We start from the raw sequence: 15575 nt of genomic DNA, 5'->3' as shown, positions 1-15575 counted from the left end.
ACGTCAGATTCACATGCGTGTGGGGTTGAGATTCTGAAGCAGGAGAAGTGGAGCTGAATGTGTGTCAGTGTCACAATTTTGTAAGATAAAGATAAAGATTAGAGATTAGAGTTATAAGTATTCCTTTGCTACGTGCAAAATTGTACCACTTCGCAACAAGGCATAAAGCCTTGTCTCTACAGTGCATCATTTCAAGTAAAAGCATAGCTACATACGGTGCAGTTTGCCCTTTGTCTACGGACTATGCCTACTTGATGGGATTTACTTTACTTGATGATGTTCTAATGTTTATTTTGTCTTTTTTCCTTGCCCTGTGGATTTGTTGATTTCTTAGTTTGAAGGCAATTGAAGCAAGGAGTAGCGAAAGAACTAGATCCCAAAACGTGAAGAACTTATTGTAAGTGTCTGAATTCATAATTTTTAATTTAATATAATTAAAACTTTCTTGTTGGTTGAGTATGTTTTTTACATGAGTAATGAGGTTGGGCCGTGCACAATTAGAAGTTTCATCTGAATTCTCAATATCAAACAAAATGCATTTTTTTGTGTTTGCTTTTGGCTAATTACCATTTATAATATTGTGTATAATCATTTCATTTTGTATCTCGATCAGACTCCTAAGCTCAATTAGATGGTAACCACGTGGAATTCCATTAATTAGATGGTAATGGTAAGGATGAGATAAGTCTTAAGTAGTTTGCACCCTTAGGATAGTGCTGTAGTTCCCCAGTTTTGTCGTACTGTAGCATCACAGACTATAGCCTATGGGCAGAAGGGTCAGGTCTAACATATAGAAACAAGAATTAGGATTGGACAAGTTGTGGAACGATTTTGTATTTGAGAAAGAAAGGAAAGAAAGAGCTGATAGACTAATATGAGCTAAGCTACTGGAATCTTTGAAGTGGCTAGCTATTAAATTTTAAAAAATCCCCTGATTATTTTTTTCTTTCCTGAAGTTTTTATGTTCTATATTTGTCTATGAGTGTATGGCATGTCCTACACTTCTCGTCTCACCCATTTTCAATTACCTAATTTTGACACAAGAAACAAACCTGGCCTTCGTGTTTCATGCCCAAAGTGCAAACAGCACTTCTGCCTTGATTATGACATTTACATTCATGAGAGCTTGCAAACAGCACTTCTGCCTGGAATTCGTGGAATTCCATTAATTGCCATTTATAAAATAAACTGACCCAAGTAATGAAGTCAGCTCTTTTATTATTGGCACATGTATATCATATCAAAATACAGTGACATAATTTTACATATGTCCACACAGCAGAGCTCATAAAGCCAAGGCCCACTCATTGTGTTTGCTTTTAGTTGATAGGATGTCAACATCAACTTCTTCATCTTCTCTTGTTAATCGTATTTTGGTGAACAACCCAATATGCACTTGTGGCCAACCCGCTTCACTTAGAACTTCAAATACAATGAAAAATCCAGGACGATCATTCTTTGGGTGTCCAAAGTATAATAAACAGGTGGAAAGTTTTATGGAAAGTTTGTTTATTTTACAGAGCATGTGGTTTGTTTCTTTGATTTACATACTTAATTTTTTGGTTTTATCAGGGATTACCACATTGCAACTACTTCAAATGGGCAGATATCAGTGAGGAAATAGAAATAGAACGTATGAAGATCGAAATTCAGAGGTTAAGAACTGAGCAAGAGCTTCGAAGAAGAGAGGAAGAGATTTTGAGGAGGGAGTTGGAAGTCCACAATGATCGACTAGATATTCAAAAGCAACGAGCAGACATCTGACATGAACGCACACTTCTTCGTATCTATTGTGTGATTTTAATTTTAATTTTATTGTACTTCGTACGATCATAGTGAATACCCACTGATCAAGGCAACTTGATATATATATTAATGTAGTTGGACAAAAGCTCAGAAAATGTATATATTAGATCCATGTGTATGTAGTCACCATAGTGACCTTAGTATGTTGTAACCTTCTGTATGTAGCTGGGAACTGGATTTTGTAAGTGGAGTTACAGATTAGCTGTCCAGATTTGTATGTATTGTGGTTTATTTATATATAGCAGTGTTCGAAAGATTTGAAGAGACTAATCTGCCTTGTTCTTGCTGCATGTTTTTCAGACAGTGGTTTATCATCTTGTTGTATTGTTGTTTTATGTGTTGAAACATCTATTAGGTGTTGAAAATGGTAGGTATATTTCAGACAATGGTGTGGGTGATTGAGAACTTGGCAAGTACCCAAACCTCTATGTCGTTGAGAACTGAGGTGTTGACAAGATAATTTGAACCATTAATATTTGAGCTTAATGATTAGAAGGTTGCATCACTACCCACACCATCTTAGGACTATGATGAGGTCACTCGGCCCCATTTTCCAACTGAAGCAGAGCTCCTCCACGTAATCAATGATGTATATTTCAGGCAATGGGACCATTGACTTCCCTGAGTGACAGATTTAGTAAGCATCTATTTGTAGTTTAAAGCATATGCTTGTAATTTAAAGCATAGTTTCCGTAGCATGATTAAGACTTAAATATTTATACAAGAAGTGCTACAAACTTCCATCTGGGATCCCATCATTTTTGTATCAAACTTCATATATTCATTTTACAAAAAATTGTATCCCCCGTATGTATCAACAAACAATATACATATAAATATATACTCATGGCAGTCTCCAAACCTAACGTCCAATCCTAGAAACGTTTAATACATACTTTCTTGTTGACCAAAAACTACTTTTCAGATATGTACGTATATACACAAAAACAGAGCATTAAAGGCCCGATGCATCTTCATCAACTGGAATTTCAAATCAATCTCCTTGGTTGACCAAATAAACATGGGGAAGTTGATAAATTCAGAATATTTATGATACCAACTCCTACAAAGCATAAAACACCATGGTAAGCAAGAAAATAAATATCCACTGGAAGTAGGCAAGCAAAGCATAAAACACCATGGTGAAAATGCTATTCAAAAACCAATTCCTGCAAAAGCCAAACAACCATTCATACTTATCTAACTTAACTTCAGTCAAGGCTTAAAACATAACTGGATTCCATCTAGAATGATTAATATATTCCTTGTAAAGTAATCTAACAAGAAATCAAGGTATTAATTATGCATTCATATAAAATAAATATCCCACCTTTAGTAAGCAACCAAAGCATAAAACTGCATTGTTTTAAATGCAACAAAATGCATGGTTTTGTATGCCACACAAAATAGGCCAACCCACCCCTTCCACGCCATAGCCAAGTCTGAACCAGACCCACAAAACAAACCAACACTACAACAAAATATTTGGCCCACTTTTCACCAACTATAGTAGTCCTTATAACCATAGCTGTGTCCCAGACAACGGTTCCAATTGGATTCCATCTACCCCAATATGAACCTGTGAACCATTAAATAATGGTTAAAAAAATATCCACATGTAACTATATAAGGCACTTTAAAGAGAGTGACCAAGTTAAAAAAGTTACACTTTCTTGAGTCTCACTCATTGCAAAACCAAATTGGGTTCCACCATATTCCAACACCTCTGTAGTATTTTGTGGTTGCTAATAATAGATACAAACAAGTAGATTAATTTATAACAAAGATATAAATAAATCAATGGCTGCAAATAATAGAAAAGGAAAAAAAAACTAGATTACTTTAGAGCGCCACCTTACACTCTAAAAATGCATGAGGCTATAAATATCTAAAAATGTATGATACCTGAATGTGAATACTCTCTTCAGTCCCAATATCTACATGTCCAAATAAACTTCTGCATGTTTCTCCTCCATATGGCTATAAATCATTAAAAATAAGTTTAGTATAACAAACAATTGACCAACATAGATAAAACTGAAATTATCAACATGGAGTATTGAGTCGACCTGTTTATGTTTTCTCTGTTGAGTAGCCTTCTTTGTTGTCGGTCTGACCCGCTCAATCATTGATTTCTTCCTGAGAAATGGTGGTCTGCCTTTCCCTCTCACTGGAAGGGGACTTAGTACTTTTTTTGACCTCCCCTCTATAGTGGTATTGACAGTTGTAACTGCAACGTTGAAAGAAGTTTGAAGGGGCAACTTGTTGGTGAGGTAGCTGAGGTTCATTTCACGTAACTTATGTATCATATCCTCGGCATTCTTATCAGATGACGCTGCATTTGTGGCAACCTCGTAGCATACCTTCATGATACGTGAATATCTACTCACTTCTAGCCTCGCATCAACTGAGTCATAAGAACTTCGAATAAGAGTGTATGTCCTTTTAATGTCCTTTCTCCATCGATCTAATATGTATTTTTCTGGCACTTTTTTCACTTTGTTAACTCTCATAATAGCCAATACATGTCGACACAATATCCCTCTCATTTCGAACAGTGCGCATGAACACTTCACATCACATTCAGCCTCATTGAAGTACACCGTTTGGGTCACCTCTTTGATGAAATCATCAACAGCAACTTCATCTTCTACATGATACGTTGCGATTACACCATCTTTTCGATGTCAACTTGGAAGAACACCAACCATCCCGATTATCTCTTTTTGAACTTCTCTAAATTTAGCATTAGTGTATATGTTCTGACATATCTTTTCAAGTGGAGAGATCGAGACGACGGGAATTGTGACGTGGAATGAATGGAAGTCCGCCCCATTTTCATTTTCAATCTTCTTTCGCAATGCATTATCAAATTGATCGACAAACTCTTTTAAGTTTGTCCTTGAGTGTACGTAGCCATCAAAGAAAGCATTCATGCTCTCGCTTCGTTGTGTTGTACTCATCCCAGCCCAAAAGATTTCTTTCAAGAATATTGGTACCCAAAACTCACGCTCATCATATAAACTATGCAACCAAGCATTTTCTTGCAAATTGTGAGTGGTAATTAACACATTCCAACTATTTTCAAACTCCTCTATGGTTTGAGAGTCATACACACACTTCATCAAACTAGTTTTCAACCCAGTTTTGTATGCATGATGGGAACCAAGTTTCTCAGGTACTTTTTTTAGAATATGCCACAAACAATATCTGTGTCGTGTATTGGGAAAGACGAGCAATTGCATTCTTCATAGCTCTATCTTGATCTGTGATAATGGCCTTTGGAGTTTCCCCATCCATATAGTTTAGCCAAGTCTGAAACAGCCATGCAAATGTTTCCGTATCCTCGTTAGAAATCAATCCTGCCCCCAGAAGGATTGACTGACCATGGTGGTTTACACCAACAAACGGTGCAACGGCATTCCATACCTATTTGTCAGGTATGTGGTGTCAAATGTCACAACATCACCCCAATATTTATAGGCTACCCTACTCCGTGCATCTGCCCAGAAGACATTCTTCAACCTTCCATCATCATCATGGTCGATGTCTGAAAAGAATCCATCATTTTTGTGCTGCATCCTAGCAAAATACTGACGAAGGGCTTCAGCGCCACCTTTCCCAAGTCGAAGGTGGCGTGCCTTATCAATATAATTTCTGCAATCTTTCTCACTGAAAGGCAAGTTCTCAAACCCACCTGCTTCTTGCACAAGTGCTGCAAAACTCTTGTTTAGTCTAATGCCAGCTTGATCATTTGTATCTAATACTCTCTTAACAGACTCGCTCACTTCTCTATTACAGCGAAAGAATCTCGACTTCTGTGGACTTACGGCGTGATTGTGGGAATTGTGAACACTCAACAACTTGAACACTCCATCCATGAACGTAACATTTATCTTTGCCTTACAGTCAGTCTTTGACGTCGGACGTGGCCTCGCAACATTTGTCATACGGTTCCGTGCCTTCCCACCACGAGAACAACAAAGCATGATATATCTGAGGCTCCCATCCTCAAACCTATGACTCCTTTGAGTCATTATCCCAAAACCGCATTGTTTCCCATAACCTTTATAATATGCCACTAACTCGTCTTGAGATTTGAAGACCATCCCCACCTTCGGCTCCTCAATGATATCGGCCCCCTCATTATGCACTATATTTTCTATCTCGGCCTCATTGTTATCTTCGGATTCAGAGGATGTAGAGAAGATTTCAACCTCCCTCGAGTCAGGTGTGGGCTCTTGAATTTCTTCAACACGGCTGGAGCTTGCAGATGGAATACCAATCAAAGAGGGGGGAGCTGATGACTAAAATTCTGGCATAAGGTTTTCCTACAGTTTATAACAATAAAAACCAATATTTAAATCGATATAAACATTTTTATAAATACACACCCTAGTTCGAAAAATTAATTCATCACCTGACAAGTCCATGACGATGGGTTGGCATTAGGACAAGGTAAGAAAGGTGGTAACAGAGCATGTGGCATTGGTGCATGGCCCCCATGCATATAACTTGAGAAATCTGGATAAAATGATATTGGTATCACCTAGCATATAGATCAATAATGAAAATTAAGTAAAGATGTAGTAATAAATATAGACATTAGTGTCAAATTAATATTTAAAGTACCTAGGTTGTTGGATTGATAGATGCATTTGTGGTAGGAGGTGTTGACAAATATGTATAAAATGGTCTTGGTATCACCTAAGATGTCAACAACCATGTCATGATAATGAGTAAAAAAACTGAAAGAGGTGAGAAACTCCACATACCTGAGTTGATGAATTAATTGATGGATTAGTGGCAAGAGGCGTTATAGGAGATGCATGCTCTTTCCCTTTCCCTTTCTCCATCTACATGGTATTTACTTGTATTTTAGAACAAATCATAACTTTTAAGAGTGACAAAAAATATGTAAAAAAAGCAACTCAATTAAATGAAATTACTCACATGATATATAACATCAAGAAAGAAAACGACTTTAATGAGTTAGAACATGCATTTCAGTTTTTTTTTTTTTGTCCAACTGATTATTACCACTCGATTAATCCAGAGCTGCTTCATCATCTAGGATAGCCTGTTGAGCTGAAATAGTTGTCTTTCTCACAGTTGAGATTCATGTTCTCTTGGTTACTTGAAGAAATTTCTTCAGTTCTAAGCATCTGAGCTATGCTACATTCAAACCCACCAGTTGGTAGATTCGAGTTTAGGTAGACTGATGAGTATCATCAACGTGGGCCATTCATATTACATAGACACCCATCGGAAGTCTATCCTAAATGAAATCATTCCCAATTCCGCAAGGAATTTCCTCGTGTAGCTTACTCTGAATATTAAAAAATAATGGAAGGGGCAGCTAATTAATGTATAAGACTGTTTAAACCCCATTGGACATTTCTCCTTGAAAAACTCTGCCCACTTAATTGAGGAATGATTGTCTACAGATATCACTTGGAAGAATGTGAAAGACTACTGTAGGCAAGAGCCTTCAGACTTCTAAAGCCTACATCTTAGAAAATTACCTAAGTTGTCTGATAGATGTAGAAACCATGGGCATTCGTTTTATCTTATATGGAATACCTAAGTATATATAATCACCAGTCTAGTATCTAGTAAAACAATGCTCATCACAATCCAAGTTAACAAAACCATAGTGGTTGGAATACAACATCTCTCTAACCAGTACATTTTATTGGACATGGGATTGATAATTTTTCTTTTGTTTTTCATGCCATAAAGAAAGGTGGGTTGTCAAGTTCCCAGCCCATTAGCTAACTGTGTAGTCTGTAGTGTTTGTTTTTCACTCTACTCGACCTTCTTAACTATTCTCTTGACAATAACTTAGATAAAAGCATCAAATATCGATTAGGAATAGTTGACAAAAATATTAAAACAACTATTTCTTCATACTTATATTGTACTGTAATGAATTATTGACCAATCAAATTCTGAACAAAAAAAAAAAAATAGTGGAAGAATCATCATTTGCCTAAAAATAACGACTTTATCTAAATCACATTCAGAACATGCATTTTTGAGAATATTTCATCGACATTAAAACTTAACGAAATTTTAAATATATTTATTTCGGGCTAAGACCACTTAATAGAGATATATTGTAGGAAACAAACACTACCTCAGAACTATTCGTTCATGAAGTTGGGTCCAAGGTCCCGTTATATCTGTTAATGACTTTATCTAGTATAAACAAAAGCAAATGCATTCAGTGGATTGCTGGATACAAAAAAAGAGAAATCTAGATATCTTGAAATACATGATACACAAATATCTACTCACTTAGAAATCAGCAAACACTACCTGAGACCGTATGAAGCAGAAGATAATGTCGTGTGCAGAGGACTTGGTCGTTGTAGAGCAAACCGGCCAACAAGTAGAGGAAGAGATTTGGGAGAGATGAAGGAAAAATAAAAAAAGAAAAAGAAACAAGCAGTTCTGCGTCAACGAGAAATCAAAAAAACCACCAAAATGGATTCGGTGTACAAAAGAAGGAACCAAGGACGAAAAGCAGAAAAGCAGTACAACTTATGCTTATGTCTTTCTATTTCGATTTTCCTCTTTTTTTTTTTTTTTTTTTTTTTACACTAGCCACCTGACAACGCCACCTCAGCATTGGGTGCGCAATGGTTATGCACCTTTTGTTGTACGTAGAACTATTGATAAAATTAAACAGACCATAAATTGATGCAAGTTTAGCAAATAAGCAACCATTAAAACAAACGTAATTAATTCAAACCATATGGCTTTCAATGATAAACCAGTTAATTCAAACCCAGTTATACTAAAAAAATTCACCAACCCAATTTAAAATAAAAGCCCTCTCTGAAAACTAACTTGTGGGAATTAAAGACCATAAAAATACTATTTTTAACACAGTTTGTTAAAACAACGGAAAATCGTTTAGTAAGATATATTTAAATTGAATTTAAAGCATTTAGAACAAAATTACAATCTTATTCTATTGAATTTAGTCGTAAAGAAAATATCACTTAGTAATATAATTTAAAAACCCGAAATTATATATATTATTTGTATAAATTCTGACACTTCAAGTAAGTTCAATATATCTTTAAATAAAAACAACGCAAGTGCAAATCATATTTGGTCAGGACTTATAGCTAAGGCATAAATTACATATATATATATATACTAGGTGGGAGTAACGTGCAAAGCACGTTTGTCTAATTTTAGGAAATGATTATTTGTAAAAAATAATATATATTTTATAAAAATTATTGATGTTACTTAATAATTTAAGGCATATTGGAGAAAATAAAAAAAATTAGTTCAAAGTATCATATAATCCAAAATATGTTTATAACATCTATAATTTTAGCAAAGATGTATACAAAAAATTTAATAAAAGTCTAACACAAACGGTAGTTTAAAATATGTGTCGTTTGATGTTTGTATTATAATTCATCAATTTATGTCATCCTGTAGACAATCAATAGAGACAACATTGAAATTCTTATTTTGCTGTTGGTTGAGTCGATCAGGGACAACATAAAGTTAAAATATAATCTTTTTATAAAATTTGTGGTATAATATTTTCTATATATAGCATATATATAAATCATAAAATATATTTTGAAATTGTTAGCCGAATTTACTCTTTCTTGATTAGCTTAAGGATCACAGCCTTTGTCACGTGCCTATCATAGCAAGTCCACGTATGGAATATGACTTAACGGAAGTTACGTCCTACTACCGTGGGGAAAAAAAAAACACTTTGATTAAACACACTTGTATTATATATTATATGAGATTTTTAAATTTGGAATACTCAATAATCTGAGTTAATGAAACGTATAATACACATATATTATACTTAGGGATTCACGTCTTATGCACCTAATACACTTGTATATGTTAAGGAGAAAGAGAAAAATATAATAACTAATCTTTAATTACTTATTATTATATAAACTATTAAGTATTATAATTATTGAGATTAATAAATCATATAACAACATTGAATGTTATCTCTCTCAACATTTATGTCTTCATTTTATGTGCCAAACCGTTAAAATAAACGGTGTTAACTTTAACGGAAAAATAAGAAAAACCGTTAAAACAAGATTTTCCGTTTCATACACACTTTTTATATATAGAAGATATAAGTCTCAAGGATCGTTTAAGAAAAAAAAAAAAGGACTAGAAATATACCACGGTGGTTTAAAAATAGCATTTATTTTTATTTATTTGGTAATAATGTAAGTCTGTAGGTATTTTATGAAAGGCTACAAAAAAATCTATAAAAAAAAGGGCAAGCTAACCTATACAAGCAACAGACCTTCAATCAAGAATAACAATAGGCCATGCGGCATAGACTTACCGAGAAGAAAGCGAACCATGCGACGGAGCCAAGGTGGTTGAAAACTGAAAGCTTGGGGAGGAGTTTTGCTTCCTCTGTTTTGATGTAGGGAAAACAGGGGCTTAGGTGGTTTACAGAGGTCTACGCAGGGTGGTGGTGTAAGGAGGCTTGGGGTGGTTGGCTGCTTTGAAGGCACAAAGAAGCTCATGTCAGGATGGACGTATTCAGTTGGGCTTCCGTGATGAACAGGACGTGCAAGTTTCCAACGGCAGCGGCTCGATGCTGCAGCTTCGTCGTGGGGAGAGTGACGCGACGGAGCTGGGCTAGCCAATGGTGGCTAGATGACGGTGGACAGCCCAGTAACTTTACGGCTTTTTCCTCAACCTGTTATCCCCTGTTTTCCCACTCTCGAAACAGAGCAAACCATAAACTCAAACCTGTTAGAGATCAGCCTCCGATGATTTCAAACTTATTGGCCGCCGTTCTTAGCCGAGCTTGGAGGTACCATAAACTCAAAACTTCGTCGCGCGGTACCATTTCTTCTTCTTCCATCACTGGGTAAGTTTCGGCCACTCAAAGCATTTCTCTCTTTCTCCATGCTCTCCCACTCATCACTCTCTCTCTCTATTTTTCAGCTACTTGCCACTGTCACTCATCTCCGTCGCACGCCTCACACGGTCTCACGATGAGTTCCCTCTCTCCCTCATGCCGTGCTTTCTTTCCTCCCGTAATCTCTCTCTCTTTCATTAGTTGATCTCTCTCTCATCACTCTCTCTCTATCTCTCGGTATTCAACCGCCACCTTGTCGACATAATCTTCTCCACCTCCCAATTCTTCGCGCCACTCCTCCACTCTCGTTGGGTATGGACGTCTCCGTTGCATGATTGGTCTTAGTAATGGGTGCACTGGAAGGGTAAGTAACGGACTTAATTACAAGTAACGGAATACAAACGGGAAAACAACAAAAATTACTCTAGCAGAATAAATATCTTACTCTACATTAATCAAGCAAAGTTTGTAAATCAATGTGCTAAATTCTAATATTGGCAATTAGATTTTATTTATTACATAGTGAATTCAAGCAAACTTAGTTATATATACTATTTTCTTCTACAAAACTAAATTATTCCCGCGCATACAAATCTACGCATTCCAAGTACAGTCTACAGACATCAGGAACCAAAACTAGAGAAAATATAAATTTGTCAATGGTGAAGGCGATAACGAGGAATGGCAAGTAGATGCTTGGCTCTTGGAACAGTAAGACCAAACACCTTAGTCATATCCAACTCAGTTGGCTGTATGTTGTTTGCAAGAACCCAATCAAAGCAATGCACAAGTTGTGCTATCACAAGCCGGACCACAATCAGACCCATTTGCATTCCTGGGCAGCCTCTTCTGCCGGCACCAAATGGGATTAGTTGGAAGTCACGTCCCCTGAGATCTATGTTGCTCCCAACAAACGTCTCCGGGAAGAACTTCTCTGCATCACTCCAAACTGTTGGGAATTTGGATCTCCAAATTCACCCCCCTAGGATTTACCCTTTGCAGAAATAACAAGAAAAATAGAGAAATAATAACAACACAAGAAATTTACGTGGAAACTCCAAAACAGGAGAAAAACCACCAGACCCAGAGAAGAAAATTCACTATGTGAAAAATTGTTACAATCACACAATTTTTCTCCTCACCACACCCACAAAGCTACCCCACTAGTAAATCTTTAACTCTACACCTCTTCCCCTTTTACAAAAGGTTAATAGAGGAATTTAACTAAAGTCAAAAGTTACTAGATAAGCTTTCAACTGGTGCCCTTAAACTAAGAGGCTTAGCCTCTTATTTATAGCTAAGGATCTGGGCTCTTTCCTTTAATCTCACCGATGTGGGACAAAAAGGAGCACAACTTCAACAATCTCCACCTTGCGACTTTGACTGGTCCCACAGCCAAACTCCACCTCAATGAAGATCTTCATAGCTTCTGCTATCATGCTTCACCATAAAAGCATATCCACTTAGAATAAATCAATTCCAAGCATTTTACTTCGGCCCATGTCGAAAACAACCTTGCTGAAAATTATGGTGTAACTTCCACGTTTGGCTTTCCTGGAAGTTCATCAGCCATCGACATGAATTTCCACCACACACCCTGCATTAATGCCAAACCAATGCCCGTGTGCAAACTTGTGGACTTGCTAATATTAACACATCCTCTATCATGGCAACTTTGAGAATTAGCAACATGCCATAAAGATGTACATGTCTCCTTTTTCATGGAGAGAGACACAACATTAGCATCAATACCAGTATCTCCATTTACTGACTTGGAGCCACTTGCCGAATCCGCTCCTTGTACTAGCCGTTTCACCAGTCACTAGAATCACTGCTGACTTCAGGGGTTGATATGCCCTTCCACATCTTGTGTAAACCAATTTCTCCACCTCAAATCTGACAAGATTTGAAGTCCTACTTCCTGATATTGCTTTGATGAATTTACCGTAGAAATGAATAGTACCTCACTAAGTCAGTTCCCAGGAAAGATTGGAGGGTCACAATGGACACACTTAAAATTTCCAATCTCCTAAACAGAACCTCCTTAGACTGTACATATCCACACTACCACACCAAAGCTCCACCCCACAAAAAAGAACCTAGTGGCTCTGATACCAATTGTTGGAAATTTGGATCTCCAAATTCACCCCCTAGGATCTACCATTTGCAGGAATAACAAGAAAAATAGAGAAATAATAACAACACAAGAAATTTACGTGGAAACTCCAAAACAGGAGAAAAACCACCAGACCCAGAGAAGAAAATTTACTATGTAAAAAATTGTTACAATCACACAATTTTTCTCCTCACCACACCCACAAAGCTACCCCACTAGTAAATCTTTAATTCTACACCTCTTTCCCTTTTACAAAAAGTTAATAGAGGAATTTAACTAAAGTCAAAAGTTACTAGATAAGCTTTCAACTGGTGCCCTTAAACTAAGAGGCTTAGCCTCTTATTTATAGCTAAGGATCTGGGCTCTTTCCTTTAATCTCACCGATGTGAGACAAAAAGGAGCACAACTTCAACACAAACACTCGGGTCTCTACCGATTGCCCATACGTTTATCATGATTCTGGACTTTCCAGGTATGTGGAAACCATTAACTGTGCAATCTTCCCTGGCCTCATGAGGAAGCAAAAGTGGTACAACTGGATGTAGCCTGAAGGTTTCCTTTACAACCATGCTCAAGTAATCCAATCTATCCAAGTCTGCTTCCTCTACCATCCTCTTCAAGCCCACCTTATTTTCTAACTCCTTTTGAAGTTTCTTCATTACTCGTGGATGCTTCATTAATTCTGAGAGTGCCCACTCAATCGCCGTTGCCGAAGTGTCCATCGAGGCTGCAAGCATGTCCTGCCACCAAAATTTTTATCGGGTAAATTGTGGAGTTACACATAATTCTGTTCTTTACGCATACAGAAAGTATTGAACTACGTTAAGTATTACACAACTACCTAAGAAACTATCAGTTTTTATAAAACTTTTTTGACTTTTTACTTATACTTTGATTCCTTGCTAAATCAATACATGAATGCAAGTGGTATGAAAACTTACCAAAATTATGGCTTTGATGTTGGACCTTTCAATTGTGTACTCAGATTCTTTTGATCCCATGATCCTCAGCAAGACATCAACAAAGTCGTCGTTGGTCTTATTTTCATCCTTGGACTGGATATGCTCATCAATGATCTTCTCAAAAAAATTATCAAAGATCTTACTAACACCCTTCATGCGTCGTGTCAGCCCCTGAAGGTCAAAGGGACGGATGCAAGGAATGTAATCGCCTAGGTTAGGAAGTGCTCCTAGATACATTGTCTCCTGGATTACAGCCTTGAATCCCTTCTCATCAAGATCTTTGTCCTCGTACTTCTTCCCAAAAACCATACGGCACGACATATCCGCAGTCAGAGATGTAACCTGAGCACTCATATCTACAGCAACACAATTACTAGCGGCCTCTTGAATAAACTTCACCAGTAGGCCAATCTCTTCATTTCTCATGGATTTGAAAGAATCGATTTTAACGTTGCTAAGCAATTCGAGTGTGCACATCTTGCGTATGTTGCGCCAATAAGAGCCGTACGGAGCAGAGATCATGCCCCTTTGCTCATAAGAGATGTACTTTGCAGACTCCATAGGTGGTCTACAAGCAAACACAAGGTCGTGTGCTTTAAGGAACAGCTCGGCAGCTTGAGGCGAGGAGACAACAATAGCAGGCACGAAACCTAAGCGCAAGTGCATGATGGGTCCATATTTCTGGGCTAGTCGCTGTAGATTTCGATGAGGGAATTCCCCCAAACTAAGAAGGCTCCCAAGGATGGGGAACCCTCTTGGGCCAGGTGGTAATTTCCTGTTCTTGTTCCAGCTTTTCAATGCCCATTGTCGCAGGAGATGTGCGAGCACAAGAAGGGCGAGTATGCTCCATGTCCAAGACACGGCGGCCATGTTTGATTCAGATGCGGTAAACGACTGAGTTTCAGGAGAGGCAGATTCAGCTGCTACTGGAGTCTCTGTTCATTCCTGATATATATACGAATTAAACACTCCTAAAAGATTCATACCATTCCACGAATTCACAAACAGTAATGTTATGTAGAGGCGGTGACAATCGAACCACGTACGAGTGGATTCGTGGATAAGTTCTTAGACTTTTCCTAATTTTATACTATTGCACTTTCTACTTTACGAAGAGATTGTAATTATTTTGTATATTTATTTAATTACTTTATGCTTGGACGTTAAAATCTTGGTCATGCATTCTTTTAGTATAGTAGTAATATTTATTGTGGTGGTAATGATATTATTTTTATTTATCTATGTTTTTTTGATAAGTTTTATTTATCTATGTTATTCTAATATATCTTGACTTTAATTTTTAGCTAATCTGTTTGTTTTCTAATGTATCCAAATATGTAATTATCATATTTACCGACCTATTATTATCTAAAAATATTTGCTAAAATTTATTTTTTTGCCTCTATTCATTAATCATTTAAAAAGACCATATTATTTTTGTAAAAATCTTGTTTAATCCAACTAGGCAAACGTGTTTTACACGTGCTCATGATCTAGTATATATATATATGTATGTTGCAGTTATCCCACATCGGTTGTGAAAATGGCTGATGGTCAATTTATAAGTGTGACGAAAAATCTCATCTCTTGATATAGCTTTTGAGGTTGAGAGAGGCCCAAGACCACCAAACACTAGTACCAGAGTCACGTTTACCAACAGTCTCAAGCCTAACAATCCGCGAGAAAAACGAATTATCGCTGCCTCCAGCCCAAGGACCGATGTGTGTGTGTAGGAAATTGTTAGGGTTGTCCCACAAGAAGCTGATGGTCAGTTTATAAGTATGGGAGAAAGTCTCACCTCTTG

General features: G+C 37.0%; 3 protein-coding genes across 3 annotated transcripts; all 3 read right to left on the bottom strand.

Moving 5' to 3' along the window:
* Positions 1–2614: 2614 nt before the first annotated feature.
* LOC122305638 lies at positions 2615–4492 on the bottom strand. The gene is made up of 5 exons (XM_043118224.1): positions 3876–4492; positions 3712–3786; positions 3474–3551; positions 3137–3385; positions 2615–2869 (listed from the first exon to the last, which is right to left on the bottom strand). Exons 1-4 carry the CDS (start codon positions 4353–4355, stop codon positions 3323–3325), a joined length of 696 nt encoding a protein of 231 aa, XP_042974158.1. The 5' UTR covers positions 4356–4492; the 3' UTR covers positions 2615–2869; positions 3137–3322.
* Position 4493: 1 nt separating this feature from the next.
* On the bottom strand, positions 4494–6662 carry LOC122304567 (protein FAR1-RELATED SEQUENCE 5-like). The gene is made up of 4 exons (XM_043116829.1): positions 6582–6662; positions 6227–6355; positions 5236–6113; positions 4494–5016 (listed from the first exon to the last, which is right to left on the bottom strand). The coding sequence occupies exons 1-4, from the start codon at positions 6660–6662 to the stop codon at positions 4494–4496; spliced, it is 1611 nt and encodes a 536-aa protein (XP_042972763.1).
* A 4510-nt stretch (positions 6663–11172) lies between these two features.
* Positions 11173–14779, bottom strand: LOC122304040 (cytochrome P450 71AU50-like). Its single transcript, XM_043116068.1, has 3 exons — positions 13751–14779; positions 13225–13549; positions 11173–11642 (listed from the first exon to the last, which is right to left on the bottom strand). The coding sequence occupies exons 1-3, from the start codon at positions 14639–14641 to the stop codon at positions 11350–11352; spliced, it is 1509 nt and encodes a 502-aa protein (XP_042972002.1). The 5' UTR covers positions 14642–14779; the 3' UTR covers positions 11173–11349.
* Positions 14780–15575: the final 796 nt, after the last annotated feature.

This window comes from Carya illinoinensis, chromosome 3, assembly GCF_018687715.1.
Source record: "Carya illinoinensis cultivar Pawnee chromosome 3, C.illinoinensisPawnee_v1, whole genome shotgun sequence".
Lineage (NCBI taxonomy): Eukaryota > Viridiplantae > Streptophyta > Magnoliopsida > Fagales > Juglandaceae > Carya > Carya illinoinensis.
This window is presented reverse-complemented; position numbering and strand designations above follow the sequence as displayed.

What these genes read in the sequence shown, in the direction of transcription:
- LOC122305638 (XM_043118224.1), bottom strand. Translation starts at nt 4,355, where the DNA reads ATGAGAGGGATATTGTGTCGACATGTATTGGCTATTATGAGAGTTAAC. An exon ending in AAGAGAGTATTCACATTCAG is followed by an intron (nt 3,552 to 3,711) that starts GTATCATACATT and finishes ATCTATTATTAG; the next exon opens with CAACCACAAAATACTACAGA. An exon ending in TGAGTGAGACTCAAGAAAGT is followed by an intron (nt 3,386 to 3,473) that starts GTAACTTTTTTA and finishes AATGGTTCACAG; the next exon opens with GTTCATATTGGGGTAGATGG.
- LOC122304567 (XM_043116829.1), bottom strand. Translation starts at nt 6,662, where the DNA reads ATGGAGAAAGGGAAAGGGAAAGAGCATGCATCTCCTATAACGCCTCTT. An exon ending in CAATTAATTCATCAACTCAG is followed by an intron (nt 6,356 to 6,581) that starts GTATGTGGAGTT and finishes TCTATATGCTAG; the next exon opens with GTGATACCAATATCATTTTA. An exon ending in ACCACATACCTGACAAATAG is followed by an intron (nt 5,017 to 5,235) that starts GTATGGAATGCC and finishes TACACGACACAG; the next exon opens with ATATTGTTTGTGGCATATTC.
- LOC122304040 (XM_043116068.1), bottom strand. Translation starts at nt 14,641, where the DNA reads ATGGCCGCCGTGTCTTGGACATGGAGCATACTCGCCCTTCTTGTGCTC. An exon ending in ACATCAAAGCCATAATTTTG is followed by an intron (nt 13,550 to 13,750) that starts GTAAGTTTTCAT and finishes TTTTGGTGGCAG; the next exon opens with GACATGCTTGCAGCCTCGAT. An exon ending in CGGTAGAGACCCGAGTGTTT is followed by an intron (nt 11,643 to 13,224) that starts GTGTTGAAGTTG and finishes AATTCCCAACAG; the next exon opens with TTTGGAGTGATGCAGAGAAG.